The sequence below is a fragment of the Nyctibius grandis genome, chromosome 12 (genome assembly GCF_013368605.1).
Source record: "Nyctibius grandis isolate bNycGra1 chromosome 12, bNycGra1.pri, whole genome shotgun sequence".
Taxonomy (NCBI): domain Eukaryota; kingdom Metazoa; phylum Chordata; class Aves; order Nyctibiiformes; family Nyctibiidae; genus Nyctibius; species Nyctibius grandis.
This window is the reverse complement of record NC_090669.1, coordinates 2,410,749-2,433,911: the sequence shown is the minus strand read 5'-3', so window position 1 is coordinate 2,433,911 and position 23,163 is coordinate 2,410,749. Positions and strand designations below refer to the sequence as shown.

The 23,163-nt window shown below is 50.5% G+C and overlaps 1 protein-coding gene across 1 annotated transcript in view; it reads right to left on the bottom strand.

Annotated features, from left to right (window-relative positions):
• The window catches only part of LOC137669483 (hydrocephalus-inducing protein-like), a 164,747-nt gene that overhangs the window by 88,710 nt on the left and 52,874 nt on the right, over positions 1-23,163 (bottom strand). The window contains exons 12-16 of the mRNA XM_068411584.1: positions 20,308-20,375; positions 17,855-18,090; positions 16,922-17,022; positions 15,849-15,984; positions 15,190-15,354 (exon numbers count right to left, since the gene is read on the bottom strand). Coding sequence (XP_068267685.1) covers positions 15,190-15,354; positions 15,849-15,984; positions 16,922-17,022; positions 17,855-18,090; positions 20,308-20,375 — 706 coding nt within the window. The remainder of the gene's footprint in view (positions 1-15,189; positions 15,355-15,848; positions 15,985-16,921; positions 17,023-17,854; positions 18,091-20,307; positions 20,376-23,163) is intronic.

Genomic DNA, 23,163 nt, shown 5'->3' with positions numbered 1-23,163 from the left:
TCCACAGTGCTAACGAGCCAGCAAAGGGACTGTGCCAAACCCTTCGGAGCTGAGGTTGCTGTCTCCTGCCAGATGCTCAGCACCCTCAACTGGTACCGAGTTGGGTGACTCAGCATCCGCTGGAAGAACGAGCACCTGAAGGCTCAGGTCCAGCAAAGCCCATTTAGGTGGAGAGGGGGGTAATTAAAAGCTGAAAACTGATTTGGGATTCACATTTCAAAAAACCTAAATTGGTTCTATAAAAAAAAAAATAAGAGTAAAGATAAACAGGCAACCGGCCAACAAGTGGCCCCAGAGGAAATCAATTCCACACAGGCTTTGCTGGAATGTGCTTGTTCCTCTGTTTTTATGAAATACATGCACTGTTCTATCATCAAAATTAGATTTTCCCTTTAGCTTGTAATTAAACCCTAATCTAATTTACCAGGAGAGGACAGGGGCCTCCAAGCAGAGCTTCCCACCTCCCTCCAACCTGCTTTTGCAGACTTTCCTCTGCATTTTAGGGTCCGTTCTGGAAGGTGCTGTGCATCAAGAAGGGCCCCACCAAAGACTTGTTGTTACTTGGTGAGACCCAGCTGTGAACGGGCTACCCTGGTGCCCAGCTCTTCTCCCCCAAGCCCTCCTCATAGCAATAACTCATTTCCAGTTCCCAAAAGGTCATCTCCTCTAAGCCAGATCCCAGCTCCCTAAACAAAACTGGTTATTGATGATCTCTACTATCCGTACCAGCAGCACTTCGATTCACAGGGGTTAACTGCTCGCTTTCCTGGGGCACTGTGGAAAATCCCTTTGCTACTGTAATTAAAACTGCCCAGACCAGACTTTTGTACTATGCAGAGTGGCCACAGAGGGAAGAACGGCTCTAAGTGTGTTTATAGACGTGCTCCAGCACGACTGCGAGATTGCTCTTGGGCTTGGAAACCACAGGCCAGCGCCAGATGGCCCTGCTCCCCAGGGGCGCTCAGACAAGCGCGCCCACCAACATCTACAGCTGCACCCGAGGCCACCTCAGAACCTGCTGCGTTGCTGTAAAACACTAAATAGCTGTTTCGTGAATGTGACGCGCAGTTTAACAGATGAAAACTCACTTCACCAAGGTGCCACCACGCTCTGGTGGCACATCGGTCTGGTGGCAGTGCCTGGGTAGGTTCTTAGTAGGAAATGACAACAAATAGGCTTGGCAGGAAAGGAAAAGAGGTCACGTTATGTATCTGGTTGTCCCAGTGCCTAAGAATGGGTTTGTAGCTCCAGAAATGAAACAGGACTCTGGGTTATGGCCTATGCAAAAAGTGTTGGTAGTATCTTCCAGTCCCAGCTTGGCTGGAGAACATTGTCTCCTTCCCAGTGTCAAACTGGTGGAGATCACCTATGCCCTGAGCACCTAGCCTGACCACAGCTGGTAGGTGCTATTGCCACGAGGGAAAGTTGAAAGCAATTTGTCAGATCCCAGACATACAGCCTTGGTCTTTGCAAAGTACAAAGAGGACACCAGGAAGGAGAAGAGCTTCAAGGAGAGGGCAATGGTGCACATACCTCAACTGGCTCATAGGGCTGTCTGCCTCCAGCTCCCACTGGTACCGGACAAGAAGCGGGCTGCTGTTGGTTATCTCGATGTAACGCTTCTGCTCAGTGTCATTCAAGATGCAGCCAAAGTCCACGGACGTGGTCTTGACACGGAGATTCGGACAGTGGACTTCTCCCCGAACGGTGACCTGCTCCTCATGAGGATGCTCGAGAAACTTTATCTTCAGAGCCTTCTCCACTACCTGGATACTCAAATCCTTCTCATAAGCTCGGTTAAATCCAATGGAGAGGTGAAGTTCCTCCCCTGTCTCCAGCTTCATGGGCTGCAAGGAGATGAAGAGTATTAATCACCAGCGTGATGAAGTCCCAAGGTCCAACAGCACGAAACGTGCAAATGTTGAAAGCGGGACCCCAATGTAGGCTTCGCAGTTCGTCCTTCATTTAGTGCAGTGGGCACCTGACTGCAAGCACCACAACACTCTTGTCTGAGACTATCTCAGGCTCGTGTCACTGTGCTCTGCATTAATATGAGAGGGAAATATTGTTCTACGGAATTCTGGGCACACAGAAGCCGTATGCTAATACACAACCAAATCAGCACTCTGGCACACCAGGGCCTTCTGCCCCGACTCTAGAGGAACTCCTTTATCCTCACAGCACAAGCGGCACAGCATTGCAGCCTCGCCCTTGCAGGGGCTAGTCACTGGCATGGCACAGAAGTGGTGGCCATGCCTACACCACCACGTGTTTAGCAGAGTCCACGTCCAACACCTTCCACCGACAACGGGGCAGGTGCTGGGCAGAGGCTGGAAGAGCATCCTCAGCCTTCCTGAAAGCAGGGCTGCCCTTGAAGAGAGTGAGCTGCTCTGGAGCTTATCTGGGGATGGCTTCCAAGAGACACCTTTACTACATGCCTTGCACAGGCCTAGTTGCCTGCTCCCCTCTCCTCCTGTCTCAGAGCCAGCATGTATCTCCCCAATTCAGATGAGATTTCACTTCCTTCAGCAGCTTGGTTTGAATCTCATTTAGTTCAGACTCTAAAGAATAAACTTCTCTACTAGAGGACCTCCAAACAGAAATGTACCACCACACTCCTCCCTCTTCAAACCCCACCAGTGGGAAGGTCCTGCCACTCACCTGGACATCTGCAGGGAGGGGCTGCTGGTCCACATCACAGACCACGAAGGGTTGCTCTATTGCCAGGACAACGCTGAGTGGCAGGCAGGAGACGTTTTTTAAAGACAGAGGCTTGTACTGAAGAGTTGGGATATCACTGGCGTCCTACAGAAAGAGGAGACAAATTAAAAACAACCTGAAGTGGCCACAGAATCACAGAATCGTTTTGCTTGGGAAGGACCTTTAAGATCATTGAGTCCAACCGTTAACCCAGCACTGCCAAGCCCACCACTAACCCATGGCCCTCAGCACCACATCTACACCGCTTTTAAATCCCTCCAGGGATGGGGACTCCACCATGGACCTCCTTCCCCTTTCAATGCATTTCAAATTTTTCAACCCCAAATTGCATACATCTCTATTCACTGTTTTTATCAGTTTCTACCTTTCTAGAAGGTTTTTCTCTAAGTGTATCAGATGCTTTTCATGTTTAGAAACCACAGCATCTCCCAGGGGACAAGAAGACAGTCTCACGTACAGATGAGGGAACAGGACCCTGAGAGAAGGCAGCTGCTTGAACAAGATCAGAACCAGAAAGTGAACCCAGACCGTTGGTCTCCAGTTTTGTATCTTCTCTTGGGCAGAGCAGCACATTTTTCACTCACATACACTGATTTCTTATGACCGTATCAGCTCTACTAGCCTCATAAAAGCAGCGAGGCTGGTCAGAGGAGAAAGGCAAGCAGGATTTAGCCCGTAGCGGAGAGCCTCCAGTAGCCTAAGGTGAGCTTTGACCATTTACACACACACAGAGCCAGCTAGAAACCTCCACAGTCCAGTTGCAACGTGTCTCCTGCTGTCCCTCCTACAGTGACAAGGTATCTGCAGCCTCAAAGCTAAGCTCAGCCTAAGCTATTTCCTCCTGTTTATGCGTTGCCCTGGGCTTCCTGCTTCATTTATATAAACTAGACAAGTGTTTGGGAAACTAGTTCTGGCTGTGTTGATATCAAACAGCTGCAGCGTCATAGCACTCGATACATCGGAGCGCACGGCAGCGAGCAGACCACAGGAGGACATCAGGGACAGATGAAAAGCTTCTCATTAAATCTGAACTGCTCGCTCACAGGATTTTGTACTTCTCTGGATGCCTGGGAACCAGAGGAGAGACTTGAAAACACAGAAACTAAATAATGAAATATCCTCTCTTTTTTTTCCAGACACTTGGCTAGAGAGGGAAAGATGATGCAGGAGTCGGGCACCAGAGACTGAAGGGCACCTGCCTTGCGTTGGTGTTACCATCACCGCAGCTCAAGGACGTCTGTGGGTCCTTTGAAGAAGGTGAGGCTTGGGGAAATGCAAAGAGCTAGCATCCATGCCAACAGCAGAGAAGGCACAGAGAGACAAGAGGTGACAGGTTTTCCTCATCAGCCTGAGGAGCTGACAGCAATCTCAGTTTCCCTACAGGATCGGTGTGCAGACATCACCGTGCCTTGGAGGATCCTCAAAACCCTCCCTTTATACTGAGCACAGGAACTGGTGCCCCTCAGCGGAGCGGCTGGAATCTCAGTTGTACTTCGGTGAAGTTAAAAACCACTCCCATGTCTAAAAAACTCCTCCCTCCCTTGACAAAGCGCCTCAGGAAGGGGCGAGGAGGGGATTTAGCACCGCTCAGCTGCAGCGATCCGCTCTCCCACCCGCAGCCTCAGCACACACGGTGGGTGTGCAAAGCCCACGCTGTTCCCGTGGGTCCCACACGTCGCACCCTGCGCCCTTGGCTCAGCAGCTCAATGCCGGCTCCACATCAAGAAGGGCAGAATAGAGCTGGTGAGACCATCCCCAAACCCAGAGGAGGGAAATTAGGATCTCGGTGTTAATGGCAGAAGCTTGGTCCTGCTGAAACCAATAGCCAAAGTGCCGTGGACTTGGAGAAGCTCTTTAACTTCTTCTTTTGAACACAAGCACACACGTCCCATGGGCTTCCATCCATCAGCCACGCTGTTAAATGCCAGGATGCAGTGCAGAGACCTACCTTCTCCGCCTGGAAAGTGATTTCTCTGGAGGATATTCGGAGAACGGGAGCAACAAACTCGCACGTGACGTCCACTTCAATTATCTTTTCCTTCTCTTGGAAGGGAAGCTTGGTCCCCACCCCGGCGTGACACAGCAGCCGCTCCTTCACTACCTGTATGCAGGAGTCACACGTCACCCAGCGGGTACTAGCAGGGCGTCCACAAAACTCACTGCTTTTGCTAGCCATGGACCTTGTTAATGCCATAAGGTTACTATCACTGGTCTCCTCAACAGCCCCCTTTCCTTTTTATGCTGCATCCTATTTATTCTGCACTCAGATGTCCCTAATGCCACACCCCAACATCCACAGAAGTCACTCGTGAGCCATGTGCTGCCTCCAACTGTAACGATCCCTGCCCCAAATGGTTATTGTTTTGATCTGTCCCATTGCCAAGCATAATGCTTGCAGGAAGCTGTAGGAACTAACTAAAAAAATATAAAACTATATTAAGGGAAACAGGTGACAGAAGGACCAACACCAGCAAACCCTCCCTTGGAAGCTTAGGGGAAAGGACACATGGGAAAAACCCCAATAGCCAGCCTGCCTCCAGGTAAAGAGGGGATCAGTCATTCCTAGGATGTCCTCTGCCCTCCTAGAGCTGGTTTTAAAAGAAATCTCCCCAGCAAAGAGGTGTCCTGCACTTCCCAGGAAAACCCTCTGGTTAAGATGGATGCTCTTACATTCAAGACTTCTTCCTGATTTCTCTTTTCCCTTCCTTTCTCACTCTTCCCTCTGTACAACACCACAACCCAACTCCTCCTGGAAGCCTACAGCCTCCAAAATCACCCATGCTGCACATGCAATGCAGGGAATTGGGCTTCTGACCAACCTGAAGAATATTAAGTTCTCAAGACCCAAGAAATGGGAAAAGCCCACTCCCAGGGTCTTGGCTTTGACTGCAGGAGCCAGGTAGCCACAGCTGTGCTCACACATGCCCTTTCATCTTTCCAGGCAAGACATCCTCTCCAATGCTCTGAGCATTTTATTTCCTTTCTGGTACTTTTTTCCCCTCTTCATCAAAACCTTTGGGCGTAGAACTGCACAGGGACAGTCCCACCACAGTCAACTGAGTAGATCATCAAGTCTTCTTCAAGCTACCACTGAGGCAACCCTTTAAAACACCTTTCAAAACACTAGTATCAGTAGGAGCTTAATGCAGATTTACTCCACGATTGCTTAAACATCTGTGCCCAGTGGTCCTAGAGCAGAACGCCCAGTGATCCTGCTGAGATCCCCTCTGAGCTGCCACCCAAGAGCGCTACGAGACCTGGCTGCCCTTGGGACACGAGGGCTGGCTGCGAGACTGTTATGGAAACATTGACAAAAGTCAAGCTGTCAATTGTAATGATCCCTGGGAACAGTTTCCCATGTGGAGAACGTCACTCCGATCGTTAGAGCTGACACACTGGGCTGGTTTCTCTCCTCCAGGACTCAGTGCTAGACAAGCCCTCTGCCCATGTTTGTCTACAGAGGAAACATGCTGCTGCTCCCAGACACTCCCTCCCCTCACAGCTGTTTTGTTTTACTCACTGCTTCCCCCACATACATTACTTTGCATTTTTTTCATTTACTTCTGCCTGCACTCCTGGTCTAAGCCTGACTTATTCTCTCTGCCCTTTCTTTCTGCCTCAGCACACGGCACCTTGTAACCTGCCGTTTATGCCCCCTGAAGTAGCAACGCTTCCTTCAGCCCCTAGTTTGGTATCAGCCAGTTGGGTTCATGGTAGCTATAGAAACACAAAAAGCCTTAGCAACTGATGGTGGCCAGCAAGGAAAGCAACTGGTGCTGCCATGGTAACTCGTAGCATTAAAACCGTTTCTTGAAAGCACTTGCTCATTTTCTCAGGCGAATGTCAAGGGGCTGCAGAAAAAGTCCCGGGGGGGTGATCTGATGGGAAAGGTTCAGCCCTCGGGGGGGATCTCACCTGAACGGTGCTGGAGAGGCCTTCCAGCATCACCTCCATAGTCTCGCCTGGCATCAGCTCCATGATTGGCGGGCGAACCTGAAACACGCGGGAGGCAGGTTTGGGGCTCTGGGAGGAATCTTTGCCCTTGGCGATACTGAGGGCAGGGAGACGATGACGCTGGCGAAACGTGGAGAAACCTTCCATTGTCCAATAGAGGTGATGGGTGCATCGGCCTTTGTTTGTTACCTTGAAGCGGTAACAGCAGGGATTCAGGCTAGGAGAGAAGCAGAGATGGAACATGTCATGGGAGCTGCCATTTCCCAGCAGTCACCCAGCTTCAGCACCCCAATGGCCTTATCACACACACACTCGGCAGTAAAGCCACCTCCAAAGAGGCTGACCTAGCTCAAAGCTTCACCAAAAGCCAGACCTTGGTTGCCCCCAAGTTTATCACCACCCAGCAGCCGGTCTGTTTGCATACAGCAAGGAAAAGCTTCGTGCAGAGCATCACCTCAGTCCCTGCGCACAGAGCATCACCAGCCCTTGGGGCTTAATAGTCGGAGTGGTTTTTTTCTGAGGTGCTTCCTGCAGGTCTCACCAAGCTGGCCTGTCCTGGCTGCAAGCGGATGGAGGAACACCTTCACTGCCACGTCACCCCCCCGTTGGGAGCTGCTTCCTCTGAAGGTGCTGTGGGGGAGCTGCAGGGTATATAGACCCATCTGGTGACCTGGGCACCACCTGCCTCACTGCTGGGGCCCCTGCCCTGGTATCCATCTTCTTGCCCTTGGCACTCCATCCCTGGGGGAGCATCCAGCCCCCATCGCTCCCAACACATCACCCTTTGCCTCAACAGTGCAGCTGGTTTGGTGTTTTAGGAAGATAAACACACTGTGAGAATATAGGATCAGCAGAAGTTTCCCCGACATGAATCATAGAATGGTTTGGGCTGGAAGGGACCTTGAAGATCATCTAGTTCCAACCCCCCTGCCACGGGCAGGGACACCTTTTCTCTAGACCAGGTTGCTCAAAGCCCCATCCAACCTGGTCTTAACACAGCAGCAAGACCAGATCTGGCTGCTGAGGGAACGGAGCAACAACAAGAGATGAATAACCAGAGCTAGATATAAACCAAAATGAATATTCCATGGAAATTGATTCCTTCATGTGAAGAAACACTAACTGCAGGCTAGTCTGGAGTAATTATTGCACCCTCTATAAATCTGAGCATGACCAGGAAATGAATTGTTCCTGGAACAGTCATTGTCTTTTTGAAAGGTACAGAATATGTGGCTCATAAACTGCACGCCTGCCGCAAGCAGCTGCACACAAGAGTGACTGTACAGAGCAAACTAGTCTCTGAAACAGGCTGTTAAAAAATGATGTACACAAGCTTAGCATGAAATGGTTTATGGTGAGGACAGCACCAGAGGAAAGCTCGGAGCAGCTCTGGGTAGATGCACAATTTGTGGCTGTGGGAAAGCCCAACTCATCTGAGATGTTACCTGGGTCCCACAGCAACGGCAACAACTCCACACAGAGCCTGTGGGCTAAGACGGGAAGGGGGGCAGAGGACGATGACACAAATCATACCGACGTTGTCCCCTGTGTTGCGTAGTCAATTTGTGGCTGCACAGAGCACAGGAAACGCTGGACGAGCACCAGCCTCCCTGCAACATCCCTGCTTAGGTGGATGGCTTGTGGGTGCGTATTTAAACCCCCAAAATCTATCCTAAATGCTTAAGGCAGGATTAACCTGCTCTTTCTACCCCAAGGTTTAGGTATAGGAGCACTGTGGACCCTCTGTGCAGCCAGGGAATGGAACAGGCACCTCGAGAAGACTATTCTTCTCGTCCCAAGAGGTCTCCAACACAAGGCAAACAGCACTTGGAAAAGGCTTATTTTTTAAGGACGCACCTAGTTTCAGACACACGCGTGAGGATCAGTGAATCCCCTCCTTCAGCTAAGCTCTTTCAATTAACACTCTCCATTTATCCCTCCCAACCTCAGCAGACTTCTCCTCCTCTCCCATCCACAGCCCGTCCTGCAGCCACTCTCGCTTGCCCGTTCTTCGCGCCACCGCTGCGGCATTGATGAAGGAGCTGGCGAGGAAATCAGGCAGGAGAAAGGAGGAAAGAGCATCTCTGTCTAATACAGAGTGGCCTGGCAGGGGAGCGGGGGGAGATACGGGGCAAAGACAAATTCTGCTGCTCCTCCAGCACTCCCGGGCAGCAGGGAAATCAAACAGCACCGTTAATTTAGTTGAGGAGTTGCTAACAAGCTACCACCAAGGTTTTCCTCTGTTGCACGATGACACTCCAATGGTGAGTGGCAAAGCAAACAAGGTTATTGCAAAGGGAAATCTGTTTGTACCTGTCATGTAGCATTTTCCAGCCAGAGGCTTCCGGGACCTGCTGTTTTCCTCCAAATCTTTATTTGGTAAAGCAAGGAAATAAATGGATTATAACTAAGGGCAACTCAGGGAGAATTTAACAACTGCTGTCCATTTTGGTGGCTTTTGAGGGTATCTAATGACTTTCAAGTGGTCATAAAATGCAGAGCAGAACCAGCCTGAAGGACCTACAGCAAAACTCCTCCTTGCTGAGCCCGCGGGAAAAGTGGGAGTCATGAGATATCCTACCTCAAGTGTTGCCCCAAGTTGAGCTCCGGAGCACGGAGTCCGTCGGTGACAATCGTGGTGCCGATTCCAACAGCCTGGACAGGGATGGTGTAGGTACGGCTGTTCTCTATGAACAGGCTCACCTCGTCCTTGAACTTCCCCGTGTCATCCAAGTTTGCTATGACAGCCACAGCCATCTCGGTCTCAGGGGGGATCACTCCTTTACTGGGTTCAATCCTCCAGCGTGAGCATTTGCCAGCCTGTAAGACAAGCCAAACACTAACTTAGGATGGGAACCATGGACCTTGGTGTCATGTGGGGTGCACAAAAAGGAAGGACTAAAGATATGAGGGTAAAGAACATCAAGGCTTCCTTTCCCTAAATCTAAGCTATGGCATCTGTAAACAGCACCTACGCGGGAGCTTATACAACTTGTATTTTACCCTCCTTTAACAGACTCACTTCATTAACCCAGTTTTGCCCAACCCAAGGGATGTTCGTCCTCAGGAGAAGGTTATTCTCCCCCCAGCCTCTCCTTTGCAGTGTGCACCAAGGGAAGCTACTTCATCTCTCCCAGCTTCCTCCCAGCGGTGGCCGGGTTTGCATAAAGGCTCAAGGCCAGAGGAAGCCAGGACTGCTCAGACCCCACGTGGCTGGGGGATACTGCCGAGAGCCTGAAGAATAACTCTGCAAAACCAGCTGATTAAAACCCCAACACCAAGTCCTCTTTCCCAACAGTTAGGCAGTGCTTCTCAACAGCCCCTGAAGGACTGAAGCACTCTCTTCCCACTGATCATCTGCTGCAGCGAGGTGCCCCAGTGCCCTCTGCTTTGGGAAATTCAGCTGCAAGTGTTTACAGCAGGGCAGTAAAGCAATAAGCAAAACAATAAGCAAAAACAAAATTGTCCTGTGGGCACGACCCAGGCTTCCCAAGTGCACTCTTCCTCTCGTTTCTCATGGACCTCGCTCTACAGATGGGGCCATAAAGGTGCTGGACCCCCAGCCCACCTAAAGTCACGTTCACAGGGAGCAAGCTTGCAGAGGAGGAAGCACACAATGCTCCCTGGCCAGCACAGAATGCACTGGGATGTAGATGTATGGTTTCGAAGTGTCCATCACGGTGGTGGTGGTACATGCCCCACAGCTCAGTGATGCGTTTGGGACAACAGGCACTACCCACCCAAAACACTGCAATATTGTAAAAGAAGAGGGTTTTTTCCTTTTTTTAATGGAAAGCAACAATGTGCTTGGAGGCCTGACATGACCCAAGCAATTGCTTCATCTCGGTGAAGTTTGCTCAAGTTTCCATCCATCAGGCTGGCAGCTCTGTGCTCTAACAGGACATCAGCCAGCCCAAGGGAGAAGAGCATCGGAAAACCAAGCAGCACTTCAAAGTCACAGAAAGCATTTTAAATAACCCCTCAGAAAACCCTCTGCTAATGATGAGGGTAAGACCAGCTGGAGGCCAGGTTCCCAAATTAGGAACCAGAGCACCATCAACTAGAAGGGGAAGTCCCAAGGAAGGTTTTCTCTCTCCTCCCTCATTACAAGGCAGCAGGAAACCACCGGTTGCCTCCCTGCGGTAGCACACAACAGACCCAGCATGGTGGCTATGCAGGCAGGAGAAAGCTGCCACTGATTAACAAAAATTACACCCTAGGCCTGTCTTTTCTGTCCGGATCACACAGGCGTGATGTGCAGCTGCCTTCTGTGATGCCCACAGATGTCATTCTTCACAGCCGAATGAAAGGTCCCCAAGAAGACAAAGTGACAAAGAACAAGTAGGAAACGACCAAAGAAAGATGCTTTTTCCTCTCTGCCTTTCTACAGGGAGAGCAAACGCTTCCATTAATCAATACAACTCCTTCACACTTGTCAATAGGGCAAAAATCAGACACTTGGGGCAACAGGAACAGAAAATGACAGCAGCGGGAAGGAGAAGGAGAAACAGCCACCTTGGTCAGTAGCCAGCCCCCAGCTAAGCTGCAGCGGCTCTTTCACGTTGACCTGTTCCTTCAGTCTTTACCCATGAAAAAGGCAAACCCTCCCCTTGCTGATCCAGAGGAGGCTCTAACAGGGCTGCCCGGCAGCTGGGAAAGCAACCTGACAAGGAAAAGCACATCAGGCAGACCCAGGATCCAGGGGATGAGCACAGGATAACACACTGGTCCCAAGGGTCACCGACCTGCAGACACCGTGGCAAGCAGGGATAAGCCAACAGAGGACTTAGGGTATGAAGTCCCGACATTCCTGGATTCGCCTACAACTATGCAAACTCAGAGCCAGGCTCCTCTTGCTGCACTGTGATGGAAGATCTTGCTTTCTCTCTCAAATCGGGATATGGAAATGTTGTATATAAAAGTCAAGTCACATGCTGCTACGGACCAGCCATTTTTGTTGGACAACAGCCCCCCAGGTACTTACCATCTCTGCCCAGAAGTATGCAGGGATGACACTCTGATTGGAGAGGTGGAGGGTCCGGGAAGCATCTTGGAGAACCTGGATACTGCCGAAATTTATCTCACTCGAGTGCACACAGACAACTGGTCCTTCTCCAGTGCTCACTAAATTGATCTTCTGCTCCAGGAGGCAGGGAGGAAAGAAAAAACAAACACCATGGAAAGTTAAAAAAGATCAGACAGCTCTAAGGGGACTCCTAGACTGGGGAATAATTATGGCTGTTTGAAGTTTCCAGTGCTGTAACACTGATGGAGAAAGCCTGGAACAAGTGTGGGATCTGGAGCGATCCCACCTGAAAGCCACGAGCTCTCTTCATCCAGGGGATAAAGAAACCCAGTTTCCCACGCTTGCTTTTTTCCCCACTTGCATTCACACCACCTCCACCCTGTCAGCTCGCCTTCCTCTGCCCTGTGCCTGCTCCCAGCCCTTTTACTGCTCCATCTTGCCCCAAACCACCCTCCCCGACTTCTGCTGCTGCACAGCCGCACTTGGACAGTAACTCCTGTAACGCTCCCAAAGCTGCACCTGTGAAAACCAGCACAAGGCAGAAGCAAAGCAGGCTCTTCAGGCTAGACATCATGCAAGTTAGTTGCCTCTCACTTGTGTTTATGTGTATTCCTGGCATTATATGACTAACAGACATTAATTCATCACATCATTCAAGCAGTATTGCTTTCTTTGGACAGTCTGAGACCCCAAAGTTTTGTTCTTGCAGAACTGGCACAGACTATTGGAGGAGGAATGCGGAGCCCTTTGCTAAACCACCTTCTCACACCACTAAAAACAATGAGAATTTATCCAGTCTGACTGGATTTCACCAATTCTAAACACCCCTACTCTTACCCAGGATCCGAATGCATAAAGCTCCTGACACCGACAAGCTGCTGTAGGATTCACTGGACGGCACGGAGTATGATTTAACCACAAAAAGAAACCAGCCTCCATGATGTAAAACCTTTAATGATGGCTGACTCAAGGAAGTGGCACTGACAGCTGTCAGAATCACTAGTCCAACTCAGCTAGAAGGAGCAGCATCCAGAAACGCTCAGTCCTTGACAGGACGCTGTGCAAGAGCCAGCCAAAAGTCATGTACCAAGGCTGGTACCTCAGAAAGATGGAACTGAAGTGATGCGTAATGATGGACCTTTGATCCCTCCTGGGAAGGAGGACCTGGAGGGAAGAGCTGTGCCTCACCAGCTGCCTTTGCTTCCAGGTGACAGCAGGGCAGAAACAGCAAAGGCAGGGCAGGACCTTTTGCAGATGGGCAGAATAACATCTGGAGGATGCCCAGGCTCCAACAAGAGTGTGCACTAACAGGATAAATCATCACCAAGGAAAGGGCTTATAAAGAAACCCAGCCCCTTCACCTGCAGTCTTCTTAAAAGGGACAAGAAAAGCCCCGTTCAATGGTGCTACAGGCAACGTGACACACGGGGAAAGGGAGTAAAAGGAGATGGCGACTTTGCCGTCAGTACCATGGCCCCACATACACACACCCCCCAGCAGCACTGCTGGCTGTGCCGGTGGGTACGTGATGTCACATTCCACCAGGAATGAAGAGCATCTGTCCCTGGCAACGACCGCTTAATTCTGATCGCAGCCAGCTGCCAACCCCCTGCCCGTGGCACACGAGGCTGCCTCGCCACCAGTAACCCTGGGGGGGGGGATTATCAGCTCCTTAACGCAGGAGATGACTTACACCAAACTGAAGGTGGCACCTGCAAAATACCAGGCACCGGACCCACGGAGGGACCCTACCCAACCTGGATGAAAGACCTGGATATTTTACCTGACGGGGTAAGGACTTGGCAGCCATACCAGACGGGGTAACCTCAGACGACCAGAGCAAGCTTATATTTTGCTTTACTGGAACATACTGCAGCGATTCCCCTGAGGTAAAATTCACATCATATGACCCATATGGGATGGATTTGCTGTCAGCGCAGGGTGTATAACAAGATGGCTAGTTGTTCTGCTAGCCCAGAGAGCTTTGGATGAGTCGGTTACTAGGGAACCACAGAAGCTGCACCTAAACCATAAGGCAGTTCTATAGAAAACACAAAGATTCTCACCAGAGAGCCAAAAACTCCTGTCTGTGCTGTTCATACACCCAGAGAGGTTTCTACCAGCACTCGCTGGGTGCCAGCAGCAACCGAGCACAAACGCTGCACGTTGAAGATGGATTTAATGGGCACGCACCGTCGCTCAGTCTCATGCTAGACATTTCTTTAGGGACAGCTGGGATTCTCAGCTGAAACGCTCACCCTTTGGGCAAAAACCTGACATATTTATCTCCAAATAAAAAAAAGATTAAGGTAAACTTTGAAACTAGAAACTGTTAACCAAGGGTAAAAGCTTTGCAAGAAATCTGTAGTTAAAAACCAAGCTGACAGGTAAAAACGTGGTTATTGTGGTGGGGAGAAACCCTCGTCTGTAAGGGCAGCGTGCCTTGTGTTTGTGAGCAAGTGTCAAACTTCAGACTTCCCCGCAAAGCCTGCATCGCCTGGCCTTCCTCTTGACTGTTTACATCCACAAAGGCCTAGACTGAGATGTTCAGTGGCATCCAGGGGATTTAGCAGCATCATTTCAATTCATTTTAATAAAAGTTTAAATCCCTGTGACTACTTTCCAAACGTCAGCCTTCCTTTCCGTTACAGAAAGCTTAAGGTTCCCAGGAATCCTCTGACATCCTCTTTCAGGCTCAGAGAGCTGACAAGGCATTTTAAAACAGCTGCTTCTAAAGTTACTATCATTTTAAATTAAAGTTTAGTTAACTAAATTTGTTCTCGATGTCAGCTGGATGAAGCCAGGGCACTACATACAACGGTCTCTTGCCTACATTTGGTTGTCAGCGCTGCTGTTGTGTACGCCTGAACGCAAACATCATCTTTTAGGAGGCTTTAGTCCAAGAATGCTTTGCCTCTCCCCTTTCCAAGCTTGGCAGGAAAAAAGTCTCTGTGCTCCAGGTGCGAGCGGTGGGGAGACTCACGTGCCTTTGGCTGGGGCTTTTGGCAAAGATCTGACGGGTATTTCTCAGACGTGATGGGCCTGACTTTCAGAAAAGCTCAAACCCAGCTTTGCACAGGACATCACTTGTTTCTCACGCAGCGTTTGCATTAGCAGGATTCAGGGAGGCCCCTGAGTGCTCCTGAACAAAAGCCCTACTGAAGCAGCAGTTGCTGCTCATGTAATAGCGCAGTAGAGCACGAGACCCAGGGATTGTGCTGGGTTTCAGACTGGCCTTGTTACCCCGTCTCACATATGCGTAATTAATTGCTGTGTCAGACACTCAGATTACCACCTAAGAGGATACCGTCCTTCCTCTCCTCTGAGCATCAGCTGTTGCTTGTGCCATGAATCCCTCCTTTCCTTGTCCACACCACCCACATATCACAAGTTCTTGTTTTCCCAGGGAGAATCATTAGCAACCGTGCCTGTACACTCCACACCCCACCAAAACGAGACGCATGAAGGCCCCATCCCCGAGGGCTCACCAGTGGGGATTCTTCTCTCCCAAACACCGCGACATGAGCAACGGTGTCCTGCTCTCCCATCACCTGGACTTCGAGTGTAAATGGGACCTCCACCGAGCTGTGAGGCTGGATAATCCCCCACGAAACAGGGCTGGAGTACCACACAGCATCCTCCTCCTTCCGTTTCTATAGGGGACAGAATCAAACACAACTTCAGAGGGACCTTTGGGGAAACTTTAGACTCCTTAACATCTACCACAACAGCAATTCACACACATTTTTTAAAATCCCTACAAGAAAGCAGAAGGGCACAAAACAAGATGCAAGACTTGTATGGCCTTGGCATCCTCAGGAGGTCCCAAAAGCTGCTGCATCCACAAACACCCACTCCTGTGCTTGCAGCCTCCTTGCAGTAGCTTTTCATGATCCCCTAAATTCTCCTGCACGAAAGCACCCCAAAGACTAGAATATAAACTGCTTCCTACAGTTTATATTCAGACAGGTTCCTATTTAACGGCTTTCTAAAGTTTATATTCAGGTATAAAACCTTTAGGTTTGCTGAGAACAGGAACCTCCCTGAATATAAACCCGCAAGATCTTAACCAAAACCCTTGGGGTTTTTTTTTTCTAAGAAACCCCTCGATAACATTGAAGGGCAGGAGGCAGATACGATGTCAAACCTGAGGAAGAACCCTGTAGCAGCCTGGAAGGTCACTGTGGTTCACAAGGGTCAGCATCTGCTGATAGGGGAACTTCAGAAAGCATCGGCCAAACGTCACGACGGTGTTGAGCGCTCGCAGCGGAGGAACCACACATCTGGCAAAGAGATGACCAAAAGGGGATTAGAGACACTGAGACAATGGGGAGTTTGTTTATTCCCCGAATAGCGTCAAACGGAGCAGAACACCTTTGTCACTGCCAAACAGATGTTTAATACTCCTACAGCGATAAATCGCCTGGAACTTCTTTTTACTCAACAATCTCCTGTAAAAGAGGGGCAAACCCTGGGACTCAGCACCACAGAGGCTGCAGGGCGCCCAGGCAGAGCGCGGTGCCCTGTCCCAGAGCTGTCTGATGGGCACCTTTGCCCCAGGGGGCTTGCAAGGACCCTCCCAATGGTCCCAGCAAGGCATGAGCTCGCCTTCCCACTAAGCACCAGAGCTCACCAAGGCTCAGGGAACACAAGACTCCAGTGGCTCAGTAAAAACGACTCCCTCCTCTCCCATGCCGCTGTCGCCCTGCCTGAAAACTCAGCCCCTTGTCCCAGCGATGGAGGGCACAAGCCACCACCTGCCCTACGCAGTGGGTGATCACCCTGGCCCCATTCCTGTAGCTACCTTCTGCACGCGCCTTCGTTAACTGAACCACACACCAGCTTTGAGCGGGCTCCTCGCTGCATCCCAAATGAACGTTGCATTTTGGTCGCAACCCAGCACAAGTCCTTCACTTGCAGGAAGGAGAGGGGGCCCTTTGGATATTTGTTACACCTCAAGCACCAAAAAACAGGCCAATAACAAATATAATTACTGTTCCCTTTAGAAGGCAGCTCACGGCCATGCCTGTCCATCGAGCCCAGGTGCTTCTCAACACGAGCTGCTTTCAAAGCACTGCTGGTTCACATCTAGCTGGGCACAACTAGCTCATTAAGCAACGCTTCTCGTTTGGAGCTGGAGCCAGCAAACCACAGGCAAGGCAGCGTGCTGGTGGTAGATGCACGAGGAGAGACGATGAGCTGCAAGGAAAGCGCTGATACCTGGCTGTGAGGAGCAATTCCGACACCTCCTTGCCAACACCATCCACATCCACCACGAGTGCCAGCTCGTATGTCTTCACGGTGTTGGAACACAGGGTGACCTGGCAGAAGAGAAGAGCAAATACCCCATCACTCCTAAAAGCCCTTGTCCATGTGTGGTGTCCTCTGGTTCTCATTCCATGGTAAGGAAATGGAGGGTTTTGCCCTAATTCTTCTGCTTGTCCACGTGTAGAGCACAGTGTCTGGGAGTAATGTAAGTCTTCTGCCAGTATCTGCTTCGTTAAATACACCGAGCAGTTATCAGAGCATATGTAAGCTACATTAAAGCACAATTAGACTAATGCTCTACTCACTACTGTATTAAAATTAAGGGACTAATTGTTAATCTCGACTACAACAGCATAAGTCCAGAGGAAATCTGCTGACTTGAGCCGAATGAGTTCAGTTTTACAGTGGGAAGCTGAGGGCAAAACGTGGCCCAGCAGACGCTGTGCAGTTCACTGCTGCCAGAGCTTTTTCAGTCCCCACTGGAGATCGCTGCAGTGAATACAGCTCCTTTTGCTCCACGGGAGAGGAGAAACAAGACCGGGAAGAAAAGCAAACTGCTTTATACAATGACATCTCTCTTGAACAGCCACCTTCTGTCCTCATCCTTCCTCTGCCCACTTTAAATCAAAGAAACCACTCTAAGCAGCTCAAAAAACACATGAATGTCTTCTGTGCTTGACTACACGGTACAAGACCTTCAGCTTATGGTTTTGGAAACAAAACAGTGCTCCTTCAGAAGTGTCCCAGAGTAACCCAGCCAACAAAAGCCTAACACTAGTGCGTGTATCTTACTCACGCTATGCTACCAGCACTAAAGCCCTCTCATACACCAGTGAAGCTTCAGCTCCACCTGCTGAAGCACGTATGGCCGCACTCGCCCCGTACCTGGATATCCTGGACTCCGACGGAGCGAACGGTTCCTCTGCAGGGCGTTACGGTAAATTCGGTTGGCCTGACGGAACCTGGAGCTCCCTTTCTCCAGGACCGGCGAGTGTTGTCTGACACCTGACCAAAACTGGTAACGCTGGGCTCTCCCGAGCCGTCCCCAGGAATGCGGAGGTTGAAAGTCATGGGCACTAAGGAGGTGTTGGTGAGGCAACACGACAAGGTGCGAGGAAAGCCTGGGAAAGGGACACAAATCTGAATTTATGCACCAATTATCCCGTGATTCCTGGGGTGAATATCCTTTTATGAGAAAACTGCGCTTGGAGTTTAGCTCTCTTCAATCTGAATTACAGCTAATGGAGAAACTAAGCAAGGAATTCATCAGCACTTATGCTGATCACAGAGACTGCTCCCTCCCTTGGCAATGCCCAACACCAGAAGCTTTTCTCTCTTTAACCAAGGAGCTCTCTCACACGCCCCAAAAACAGCACCAATTATTTCTCACTTATGAGTGTGCCCCCAAGACAGACCATTTATTCTGAAAATTCAACCCATGAAATTCCCTGTTAACTCCGGGAACACTCCCACAGTTTTCAATACACAAAAGCAGTGTATTGTCATCAAGGAGAAGCTACAGTAGAAGAAAGCCTGGATGAAATTGGGAACTACAGCATGATGCAAAGCACTCTCATGCAGTTTCTCTAGGCAGGATCCTTAAGGCATCTCCTGTTTTGGGGCAACCAGACTGAGCACTGGACAACTTGCAGCCCACTTTGTGGGAGGCAAGCCTGGTGCTTGCTTAGAAATGAGCAGGAACCATGTCTCACCTAACAAACATCACGTCCATGCTGCAGACTGGCTTTGATCACCACCCGCAAAGGCTCACAGCACTTGAGCTTCGATACCAGCTTGGCATTATGCACCGGCAATACAACCATACCCGAAGGGGATGTTCATAGAATCACAGACTGGTTGGGGTTGGAAGGGACCTTAAAGCCCATCTAGTTCCAACCCCCTGCCACGGGCAGGGACACCTTCCACTAGACCAGGTTGCTCCAAGCCCCATCCAACCTGGTCTTGAACACTGCCAGGGAGGGGGCAGCCACAGCTTCTCTGGGCAGCCTGGGCCAGGGTCTCACCACCCTCACAGCAAAAAATTTCTTCCTCAGATCTCATCTCAATCTCCCCTCTTTCAGTTTAAAACTGTTCCCCCTTGTCCTGTCACTCCATGTCCTTGTAAAAAGTCCCTCTCCAGCTTTCCTGTAGCCCCTTCCAGTACTGGAAGGTGCTAGAAGGTCTCCCCAGAGCCTTCTCTTCTCCAGGATGAATGTTCTGCAGAGACAGGACATCAGCCCACAGCCTGCTCTGGAGTGGACATCTGGCTTGGCTGGCCAGCTCTGCGAGGAGGAGACATCTCCCATGGCCTGCTTACCAAGCGTTACTGGAATATAGCTGGGGAGGAAAACCAACTGCAGACCCAGCAGACAGCTCATCCATGCCCATGGACAGTGACCACTGCCCACCTCCAGCAACCACTCCAGCGCGGAGGCAGGAGGTGCACAAAAAGGACAAACACAGACTTCACAATCCCACCCAAAGTCTCCAGACCCAGACAACAGCAGCACGGCTAAAAGAAGCGAAAATACAACATCTGCCTTCAGCTGACAAGGCCTCATTAATGCAGTCAGATGAAGCAGGATCAACCTCCCATTGCACAACCGTATTTCTGCCCGGCACGTTCCCTGTTGGTTTATTTATTCAAAAGGCAACAAAGCAGTGGCAGAGCGGGGATGCAGGGAGGGGAGGAAGCGGCGCAGGAAAGGTAATGAGTTTTCTTCAGAAGTCCATGAACAGCATGAATACACAGAGGCATCTGGGCACGGAGTGATAATGGCCCTTCAATCAATCCACGATTGATTTCACGTTTAAACTTTAGATCATCTCAGTAAAAAGCCTTTTGTGAGATGGAGATGGAGAACCAGAATTTGCACTTCAATGGAGACGCTCTGGATGCTCAGCCACCGGCTCTGTCAGCAGAGCTGGGCTTTCAGCGGGGAAGGAGAAGGAGCCCACGTCTCTGAGGACATCAGTGACAATGCAGAGCTATTGCTGGGGCATATTACCTGGGAGGTGATAACGAGGTCAACTAACATCTCACACTACAGGTCAGGTGGGTAAATGGTGTCCTTGCCTTGCAACAGGAACATTTACTCAGAGCAGCTACAGACCAGTGTGTGGCTTAAACTCCCTTCTCCTGCAGCCCCATCCCCTGGGACCTTCTGGGACAAGGACTTGCACAGTCATTCTGCTGCCAAGGATCTGCAGCCCTGGTTCTAACACCCTGGAGGCTGCTAAGGAGGAACACAAGTGACAGATGCTCTCGTGTTCAAGTGCTCCGTTTTGGTCATGCACAGACCTCTCACCCTGTGGTCCAAGCCCAGGGCCACACTCACCAAAGGAGACGTCACCGAAGCTGAGGGAAGGTACGTTGAAATGAAAAGTCGGTCCAATGACGCAGCCCCTGTGAGGACAAAGAGAGGCAGAGGAGGCATTGGCTTGGTTACAGAGAACTGCAAAGCTTTCAGCTTCCATTACTGCTCCGGTGGATAAAAGCTGGTCTCAGAACCGCGGTGGGTTTCAAATCAATCCATCACCCATGTGCTCAGCATGGCACCCCTGCGGACAGGAGGCAGCCAAAGCAAAGTGGTCAGCGGCTGATAGCTGCTGATGTGGCTCAGGGAAGGGGGCAAGGGCATGGCCCCAAGTTGCTGCTGGCCTGACGAAGGACCCTGAACAACTGACAACTTTGTGCCTCAGTTTCACCATCTGTAACACGCTGACACAGAGGTAATGTCCTGGTTTGGCCTAAACCAGGCCGATTTTCCTTTCAGTGATTTTTACTTTCAGCTAAGTCTCCTCTAAGTAACTGCACTTTCTGAAACTAACTGCACATAAAAGTGGACTCGGAACTAGCCTTCCCAGCTGCAGGTTCCCTGCTTTGCTATTTCTTAGCTGGAACTGGTGTTTCCATGCAGCATATGAACATCTGTTCCTCAGAAGATCTTGAGCCACACAATCATTAGGCAGGCAGGATTTTGAGGTGTGAATCCAGGGAAGCACCCACACACCCACTGACCACAACAAGAGCAGCAACAGTTCTACACAATGGACAGCTGAATCTTGGAGGAAAGTATCAGCTTGCCACCAGTGCACCAGCTGACACATCCAAGAGCAACACGTCTTAAACCACCAAACATGGGTGCCCTGAACCCACCACACCTCATTGCCCGACCTTAAATGCGGCAGCCAGGCTCCAAACTCCAAAACTCACCAACACCCACTGACATCAGCACTCAGAGCTGTACAACATTCATTAATTGATTTAATGGTTGATGCTAATCAATGCCAGCTCTGCCTCTTAGTTAAATCAGAGACCACAGCGAATGGGGCCTTCTACTTTATTCACAGGACTGCCACCATCCTGCAGGTGGGACCTGTGCTCATCCGTGGTGTCCCATTTCCAGCAGCCCTTTCTAAACACCAAACAAACAAGCACTCAGGACCTTGTAAGGATGGTTTCCAAGAAAAGAATAATCATCTACGGTTTGGGCATCTTCTGATTGCATAGTCAAAAAGCACTCAGAAACTGACTTTCAGGAGTTTCAATCCAATGCTAAACTCAATTCTTTGAGCTTAATCAGTTCCTGAGAATCAATCAGGTAGCAAACCCTTGCTGATGATGAAGTTCCCTCTCCAAGGACCTCACATAATCAGACCTACCCTCCCAACCCCTAACAGCTTAGTTTGGACGGAGCAAAGGGAGCAGACATGCTTTCTATCATAGCACTTTGCCAGGAGACGATGGAAAACTACCTCCAAACCAACCACCACTGGGGATCGCGCTGGGAAACTGCCAAGGATGAGCCTTGCCAGGCAAGTGGGGAAATGACTGCCATTTCTGCTGCGTGCTCAAGGAAGTTAAACCTGAACAACTGCCCAGATGGCTCAGGTGAGGAGCCAACCCCGAGCTCTGTGCACCAACAGCTGACAGTGATACAGCTTGCAAGAAACGGAGGGGAAAGGCAGTGGTTTTGGCAACAACTGTGTCTTACAGTAGCATTAATTAATGCACCTGTGAAGGGAGATCAGGGTCCTTGCAGAGCAGGAAGGATAACAAGGCAGGAGAGGAACCACTTGAACACTCATCCCCATTCCTTCCTTTGCAGCCCAGCGTCCCACCAGCCAGCCTGCCTCCATTCAAAAGAACTGGGAGTTTTCCTCCACAGAGGACTAAATCCAGTGCTCAAAGCCTCCCAAAGAGGGAAGCTCAGCTTGACCTGGTGGGTGGACATCTCAAAGGAGTTTGAAAACGAACAGCTTGAGTTGTGGGGCTGGAGAATGAGAGATAAGAGCTGGATAGGGATCCTTGAACCAAAGGCAAGACAGAAATCAAGGAGGCAGGTGACATCTCAGAGTGGATGGCAATGGGAATTAAAGCTGAGGGACAGCTGTGTGGGAGCACATGGGGATGCTGGGGTACCATGACATGGGCTGCACAGGAGCCACCATCAGATGGGCTGCACAGGAGCCACTATCCAGGAGGAGAGGAGCACAAGGATAGGGAAGAAAGAAACATAAGCCCAGCAACCCTCTTTCACCGAGACATAAGGTCTGCACCGAGCTCAGGGCCGTGTCAGCAGAACAGGGCAGAGTGGCCACAGAGAAGGGGAGGACGTGCTGGGCACCGGAGCATCAGTGGGGAAACCGGGACCATTCCATTTGGTTGTGGGGTAGCCAAGAGACAACGATCCCGCTGACAGCTCCGTCCTTCCTCAGGAGCTAGGGCACTGCGGGGCAGAGGCAGCGGGCACTACCCAAGCCATGCTGTGATCTACCTGCGACAAGCGCAGCTTTGCAAGCGAAACCTGCCCTTGCTCAAGGAGAAAGCTGCTTACGCAATAACACCCCGTGACCAGTCGGGGGGAGGGACAGTGGAGAATAAATTATTTGATTGCAAAGTGTTCCCTCTTGATTTCCAAAAAAAGCAGCACTTTCCCTCCAAACACAAAGCCAACATCATTGTTTCTCTTCCCAAGGTCAGACCTACTCACCAATCTCTCTTGCAAAGTAACGACCTTCTTGTCCTTTTTTTCTCCATTTCCCTCACCCGATTCCTTTCATTTCTTTACTACCTTGATCTAGTGCCTCCCACCAGCAGCAGCCCAGGAGGCTGGCTGCGGAGGAGGCACAGCCAGCCCCAAAGCTCCGGAGCTTTCCTGCCTACACCACGATATCCCACCAGCCCATGG